Source organism: Myotis brandtii, unplaced genomic scaffold (genome assembly GCF_000412655.1).
Source record: "Myotis brandtii unplaced genomic scaffold, ASM41265v1 scaffold115, whole genome shotgun sequence".
NCBI classification, from domain to species: domain Eukaryota; kingdom Metazoa; phylum Chordata; class Mammalia; order Chiroptera; family Vespertilionidae; genus Myotis; species Myotis brandtii.
In genome coordinates, this window is record NW_005353967.1 from 10,343,886 (window position 1) to 10,352,197 (window position 8,312).

Genomic DNA, 8,312 nt, shown 5'->3' on the forward strand with positions numbered 1-8,312 from the left:
GCCCCAACTCCCCAATCGGCCCTGCTCTGAGCCTGACCAGGGGCTGCACCTAGGGATTGGGCGTGCCCTCTGCCACCCGGGAGCAGGCCTAAGCCAGCAGGTCGTTATCTCCCGAGTGGTCCCAGACTGCGAGAGGGCACAGGCTGGGCTGGGGGACCCCCCTCCCCCGCCGAGTGCACAAATTTTTGTGCATTGGGCCTCTAGTATAAAATAATATTGAATGTCAACTGTAATTGGAAAATAAAAGAAATAAAATAAAAGGGATGTGGTTCACCTAACTGAAATTGTAGGTGTAGTTTGACTTAAGGCAAAGTTGGATCCACATGTTTAAATAATATCATTAAGAATCAGTCTTTCCACAATTGCATCAAAACAATAAAATACCTAGGAATAAATTTAACCAAGGAGGTGAAAGACCTGTATAATGAAAAATATAAGACATTGATGAAAGAAATTGAAGAAGACAAAAATAAATGAAAGATTTTATGCTCATTTATTAGAAGACTATTGTTAAAATGTCAATACTGCCCAAAGCAATATACAGATTCAGTGCAATCCCTAATAAACTCCAATGGCATTTTTCACAAAAATAGAACAAACAATCCTATATTTTGTAGGTACCACAAAAAATCATGACTAATCAAAACAATCTTAAGAAGAACAAAGTTGGAGGCATCACCCTCCCCAATTTCAAGCTCTATTACCATGCTATAGTAATCAAAACATATTGTCATCAAAACAGACGCACAGATCAATGGAACAGAATAGAGAACCCAGAAATAAACATACACATAATGATGAGTTAATTTATGACAAAGTAGCCAAGAATATACAATGGGGAAAGGAAGTTTCTTTATTAAATGGTGCTGAGAAAACTGGACAGCCATATGAAAAAGAATGAAACTGGACCACTATCTTAAACCATACACACATAAAAAAATCTCAAAATGAGATTAAAGACTTGAATGTAAGACCTGATACCATAAACTCCTAGAAAGAAACATAGGTGGTAAACTCTTTGACATTGGTCTTGGTGATGATGCTTTGAATCTGACACCAGAAGCAAAAACAACAAAACAAAAATAAACAAGTGGGATGATAAATTAAAAAGCTTCTGCACAGTAAAGGAAACCATCAACAAAATGAAAAGGCAACCTAGGGAACAGCAGAAAACATTTTCAAATCATATACCTGATAAGGGGTTAAAATCCAAAAATATATATTAAAAAAACTCATACAACTCAATAGCAAAAAAACAAACAATCCAATTTCAAAATGGGCAGAACATCTGAATAGACATTTTCACAAAGAAGACATGCAGATGGCCATAAAGTACATGAAAAGATGCTCAACCTCAATCATCAGGGAAATGCAAATCAAAGCAACAGTGTGATATCACCTCACACCTTTTACAATGGCTATTTTCAAAAAGACTAGAAATAACAAGTATTGGTGAGAAAGGGATCTCTTGTGCAGTGTGGGCAGGATTGAAATTTGGTGCAGCCACTATAAAAAACAGTAAGGAGTTTCCTCAAAAATAAAAAAATAGAACTACCATATGATCTAGCAATTCAACTTCTGGGTATTTATTTGAAGACAATAAATATATATATATATCCCTATGTTTATTGCAACATTACTTACAGTAGCCAAGATATTGAAGCAAGCTATGTGTCCATTGATGAATGAATGGATAAAAAAACTGTAGTAGATATACAATGGAATATTATTCAGCCACAAAAAAGAATAAAATCTTGCCCTTTGCAACAACATGGATGGGACTTAATGACATTGTGCTAAGTGAAATAAATAAGTCAGACAGAAAAAGACAAATATTATGTGACCTCACTTATATGTGGAATCTTAAAAAAAATCTAAGCTCATAGATACAGAAAACAGATCGTTAGTTGCTAGAGATTGTGGGGGGGGGGGATGAAATGAGTGAAGATAACCAAAAGGTGCAAATATATAGTTAAAAATTAAATAAGTCATGGGGCTGTAATGTACAGTATAACAATCATAGTTAATAATTCTGTATTACATATTTGAAATTTGCTAAGAGAATAAATCTTAAAAGTTCTTATCACAAGCCTTGGCCCATGTGGCTCAGTAGGTTGGAGTGTCATGCCATACACTGAAAGGTTGTGGGTTTGATTCCTGGTCAGGCCACATACCTAGGTTTTGGGTTTGATCTCTTGCTGGGGGGCACATACCTGAGGCAATGAATAGACCCCCTTTCTCTCTCTCTCTCTCTCTCTCTCTCTCTCTCTCTCTCTCCCCCTTCTTCTCTCTAAATAATCAATAAAACACACAGACAAAAAAGTATCTTCAGGTGAGAATTTAAAAAAAAAAAGTTCTCATCACATGAAAAATGTCTATAACTATGCATGGTAACATGTTAGCTTGACTTAGTGTGGTGATCATTTTGCAATATATACAAATATTGGATCAGTATATTGTACACCTGAAACTAATATAATGTTGATGTCAATAAAACTAAAAATAAAATTTAAAACATCAATCTTTCTCCATATCTCCATTCTGATTTCCTCTGAGTTGGCTCTCAGGCAGTCTGTTGACCATGAATAGCAAAGGCAGCCACCAAAAACTCCAGGCTTTCATATCTTCACTCTAGAAACCCAATGGAAACGTTTAATCGTGGCTGAAATATATAAAATTAAATTTAAATAGGTCAAGAATTGTTGAATAATGGCACCTTCATATGTTTCAACCTAATCGTTGCAGAGAAAGCCCCGAGGCCTAAAGTATATTGGTTCAGTTTAGATTTCATACCCATTATTAAACCAATCACTGTGGCCACCAGAATGTAATAATCTTATTGGCCAGGTCTGAGCCATATGCCCAACCCATGAGCCATGTGACAAAAGGTGAGAGAAGACTGATTTCTCAAAGGAAATTTAAAGTGCCATCTTCAGAAAAGGGAGAACAAAAACAAAGGAGGCAAAACGCCAGATGCCCACTGGGCATATAATAGACACCAACTGTGAAAATTTACCATGAAGGTAATGAAGCCTAAACTTCAGGGAACCTCACTTTGCATGAGCTCCTTCTAAGACCATATATCTAATTTTGTTTTTAATTTTTTGGATTATTTATCTCAAAGAAGGCCCCCCCCCCCCCAATTATATAAGCTTTAGGACCAACAAAACCTGGAACTGCACCTAAAGAACACTCAAAAATATCTGTAAAATTAATAAGTAAATGTTCCCAATAAATTGTACTTCCTCTTGTTTTTAGTGGGAATAAACCATTTACTAGTTTATTCACTAAATTTTTCACAATAACTTAATCTCTTTGGACACTAACAGAAAATAACTTGATTATGCCCTTCAGCTCTCCCCAATGGCTCAGAACTCAGCATCTTAATGTGTTTTTCTTTGCTGCTGTCACAGACTCACACAGGTTAAGGTCTTTTTTCATCTTTGCCCTTCCTTGAACTTTACTCCCAGATGAAACCCGCCTCCCTGTATCTCCTTTCACGAGAGGCCAGCCCAGGTTGAGATATGCGTTTCTGGTCCTACTGTGATTTCTTACAGAACCAATTTGAAGAAACCTACCAAGTTGCTCACATTCACTCTAAACTAGTATTCATTTTGGTAAAATTCCAAATCAAAATGAAGTCTCTAAAATTGCCATAGAGAAAACATGAACCATCAGGTGGATCTGATATTGGAGTGAATCTAGGATGTGACTCGGGTCGAAGCCATATATCTATAGAGGACCCATTGTTGGGGTTGTGCCAACATTGGGTCTGGGTAACCAGAAAACATGCCCTCGTTGGAATTAACTGCATTTACCCCTCTATTTGGCAGTCAGACAGCACTAGGAATGTAAATTCATGCTGTTCTGAATGTGGGGGAAGGTGAGGGAACTGAGCTTGCCTGCTGCTATTCTGATTACAGCATTTGTCCCTGAGAGAGACAGCTCTGGGCTGGATGCTATTTTTCTCCCTTCTCAAGAAAATGGCTTGGGCTGCACACTGGGGAAGGCCAAGGTGGGCACCTACAAATGATCTTTCTGCTTAATCCCCTGCAGGTTTCCAAATCTGTAGTCCTGCAGATGTGGCACCGAGTTTGACCCATTTATCCCCTCCCTCCACCCCCTATAAGAAATATGGCACAGAAACAGGGCGGTGCAATTGTGTTTTGGGATTTTTTTTCCTTTTCTTTTTTCTTTTAATTTGTTGAAACTGTCTCTAGGCAGAAGGGGCCCGGGGAGGGGAGGTAGAAACCAGATGGTTGTAGCTGGAGTAGAAACCTACTACTGAGGAGCTTTGAGATGCTCAAATCTAGTGACAGTCACTATTTCCCTGCAGGGAAAGGGGATGAAATAGAGTGATGCCAAAAGAGGTCTAGAAGCCTGACCTCCAGTGTTCTGTTTTCTCTACCCCATGTCTACACACATGAAAAATGCAGCCCCTTTTCCTTTAACTCTCTGAAGTATCACCAACCTTGGGCTAAGCAGACTTTACTTTTTTATTTTTTTTGGGGGGGGGGAGTTAGTAGTAACAAAAAGGGTTTATGTCACAGGACTTAAATAATTTACAAATGATTATTATCCCTTCTTCCTTAAAGTCTCTTAGCTTCCCTATACCTTTTTCCTCAGCATCTCAACCACTCACTAAACTCCAGCAAATCCCACCAAATCACCTAATGTGTTCCTCAGCCTCTCCTCTCTATACACAGGAAGTAGAAATAAAATTGAGACCAAGGGGAAGAGAAACAGAGAGTTGACTAATAGTTAACCTATTTTATCTTTCCATACTTGGGGAGATTTGGCCACCTGAAGAGCCCTTCATCCTGGTCCGTCTAAATACCTGGAGGACTGCAGCACACCAAGGTCTGGGGTGGGAGGTGATACCGCCTACCCCAACTCTGTGTTAGGGAAAACTGACTCGATCTTTTGTGAAATAATGTACAAACACATCTGAGAACCCATCAGATTTCTACCTACTAGGTTTCTTCCTCCCAAGAAAACATATGGTATCTTTTTCAACACTACTTCAATTTCCAACACCAACGAGGTGCCCTACAATTCAATTCAATTCAGACACTAACGCTCCAGACTCCACAGGTTTAAGGGCTCAGTCCCACAAGACTGTCTTCACTTCACAGACCAATTACAAGTATCACGTCCCCAGGTTACCCACACTTGTATCCGACTTGGCTGCAAATTCAGGGATTCCCGCATACCCTCCTCATATATTTGATAATTTGCTAGAATGACTCACAGAACTTGGGAAAGTGCTTTCTTTGCCTATTATTATAAAGAATACAACTCAGGAATAGCCAAAGGGAAGAGATGCATAGCGCAAGGTATGGGAAGGGAGACGCAGTTTCCATGCCCTGTCTGAGCAAGTCAACCTCCTAGCAACTCCATGTCTTCAACCCAGAAGCTCCCCAAACCCCATCCATTAGGTTTTATGAAGATTTCATTATGGATTTTCATGATTAAATCAATCCCCAGCCCCTCTGTCCTCCCCAGAAGTTTGGGGGTTGAGCTGAAAGTTCTAGACCTCAAATTAAGGCTCAGTCTTTTTGGGGACCAGAGGCTTACCACCCTGGTCACTCCTGAAAGTCCAAAGGTTTTAGGAGCTTTGTGTCAGGAGCTGGGGACAAAGACCAAGTATTTTTCTTATTATACCACGCCACCCCCATTATGTTTACGTGGCTTGTAAAAAAACAAAAACAACACACACACACACACACACACAAAACACCACACACAAAAATTCTAACACCTCCTTAGGTTGCTAGCTTCCTAGCTACATCTGGCTCTCCCTAGCTGTGTCCTCTCCATATCCCCCTATGAGATGAGACTGACCAGGAACCTTGATTAGTTCTTCATTAGGCTGTTCTACACATAATTAGTTCCCCTGTGGCAGACTTCTTTATCTGTCCCCTCCAAATAACCATTCACAGCAGTCAGCATTCTCAGAACACTGGCACCGAATGCCCACTTCCCCTCTCTTGCTGCTGAAGAACCTTAGGCTGTGCGTGGTAAGGGTGGACTTAAACGGTCCAGGAACTCACTCCCACCTTCTCTCATACAGGCATTTTGGGCCAACTCCATAGCCCCTGGGTCACTGATGTCCCATAAAGGAGAAGAGGGTCCCCCTGAGTGGCCAGGGAGGCCTGCTTGCTCAAGTCTCTATTGGGAAACTTTCAGAGCTGGGGATCTGGAGATTCTGGAACGCAAAGCCAAAATTTTTACTAATTAAAACGGGGTGGGATGAGGACCAATGCGACTGATGGCCTCAGTGCATTCTGCCCTGCTGGCTTCCTGACGCCCTCCTCGGAGGAAAAGCAAAAACACCACCTCAATAGAACTCAGGGAAACAAGGCTTTCCTCTTGGGTTACCCAGACATCTTCCTTTTGAAGCAAAAACCTCCCTCCTTCCCTCCCAGGTTTGGGCTTCGGTAATCTTTGGCCCTCAGGCAGCCTCAGCTCGTGAGGCCTCAAGCCCACACTAGTTGATTTGAAATCCCTGTTTAGGTCCCAGCATGTGACAACGTGCTCCACTCTGATGACACGTTTGGTTTCTAATAATAGAGCAGATGAAGTAATATCGCAATTGATGTTCCCGGGGATTTGATTGGATAAGTGCATAAACTGTGGAGGGGGAAGAGGGCTGTGTGGACGGATCACATTCGTATTCCGGCCCTATCAATGTGCGGGGCCGGGAAGGACGTCAGCGGGCCTATTCCCTGCGTCCGCCAGTCCCGCCACAGATTCACTTGGGATCCTCAAACAGATGAGCCGGTGGAGACGAGGGATCAAGGCGGCCGATTAGAGCCAATTGCCTGCTTCAGGGACTGCCAGCCCTTCCAGGCCTAGCAACAGGGGAGGGAGGGGAAAGAGGAACCCAGCTTCTCTGCGGGAAGACACTGAAGCCAGAGCGACACCCCCCTCCCACCCTCCCCACCTTGCAGCACAAGCTTTGAAAAGCTGCTCTCGCATCTGAATGGAAACTCAGAACCGCCGGGAGGCGCGTTCCTTCTCGCCCAGCCTTGCAACCTATGCCGAGGGGAAGGTGGTGCGAGCCAGCGCCCAGCTCCCGGGACGGGGCCAGCAATGCTGCTGAGCAGAACTTGACTGAGCCCCTTCCTCGCTGCTAGTGGAAGCGATGCTGCAGGGTACAGCCAGCGCTCCCCCGGCTCTCCTTCAAGCTGAAGGTTACCCACCCGCGCAGCCAGCCCCAGCCCTGTGAGTGCCGCGCTTCGGTCCTCGCTCCGGCTGCTCGGCGCAGGGCAACGACTGGGCCGCCCGCGCCGGGGCGCACTGCACCAGAGGCTTCGGCTTGGTGGATGTGTATGCATGAGTTCTGCACCGAATGGGCGCAAAAAGCGCCCCAGCCGGTCCACCCGCTCCTCGATCTTTCAGATCAGCAAGCCCCAGCTGCAGAGCGGGGAGTGGGAACGCAGGGGCAGCGGCTCCGAGAGCGCCAGCAAAACCCAGCGAACCCTGGACGACTGCAAGATGGTAGGTGAAAACTGCGCCTTTTTTTTTTTGAGAAGAGATGGGGGAATCGTGTCTGTGTGTGTTAATCGTTTGCTTGAGTACCAGCCACTCCCCCACCCTCGGGCCTCCATGCCGATCACGTGCACATGCACTATTTTTAAATCTGAAGTCCCCTAGATCCGGGGTGACACCCAGGTGGTGATGGCCCCTCCAAGAAGTGCCAGGGCAAGAGTCTTGAGGTCATGCCTCTTCCCCTCCGAGAGTGATGGAAGTGAAGACACTGTGAAAGGGCTTGCTCACCAGGGAGGGAAAGGACAGGGCGGTGGAGGGGCTGCTCTGTGGGGAGACAGCGAACAAACCCAAACGGAGTGCCCTGGGGCCTTGCGGAGGGGCCTGGAGGGGACGAACGGTCCCGTCAGAGGCTGTGCCCCGTCTTCCCATCAGGCTCTGGAGCCTGAACAGTTCAGTGGTCCCGCAGGAGGTGGATGGTGTGCCTCTTACCACCTCTCTTTGGCCTTTATCAACTTCAAATTTATACCCTTGCTGTAATCCACGGAGCATTCTGGAGGAGAGCGCCCAGCCTCGCTGTCTAACAGGCTGGGAGTGGCAATGGCAGTGCTCAACTATGCTACCTTCAGAAACCGAGTCTGAATGGGTGGGGGCCAGTGTGTCCGGAAACAGAGCCTCCACCACCGGACTCCCCGTGAAAAATAAACACTTGCCCAGGACAAAGAGAATGTACCATCTTTGTGTTTTAGTCTTTAAGTAATTTGTAGGCTTTTAAACCAGAGAGATTGGGCAGTGTGTGTGTGTGTGTGTGTGTGTGTGTG

At 44.4% G+C, this 8,312-nt stretch overlaps 1 protein-coding gene across 3 annotated transcripts in view; it reads left to right on the top strand.

Annotated features, from left to right (window-relative positions):
- The first annotated feature begins 6,671 nt into the window (after window positions 1-6,671).
- The window catches only part of RGS7BP (regulator of G-protein signaling 7 binding protein), a 93,221-nt gene continuing 91,580 nt past the window's right edge, over window positions 6,672-8,312 (top strand). The window contains exon 1 of one of the 3 annotated variants that reach the window (XM_005857931.2): window positions 6,672-7,503. In XM_005857931.2, the coding sequence (XP_005857993.1) occupies window positions 7,339-7,503 (165 nt within the window). In that variant the 5' untranslated portion in view covers window positions 6,672-7,338. Of the gene's footprint in view, window positions 7,504-7,905; window positions 8,221-8,312 lie in introns of those variants that run through there. The other 2 variants (XM_005857930.2, XM_014548955.1) reach the window with 2 other exon arrangements.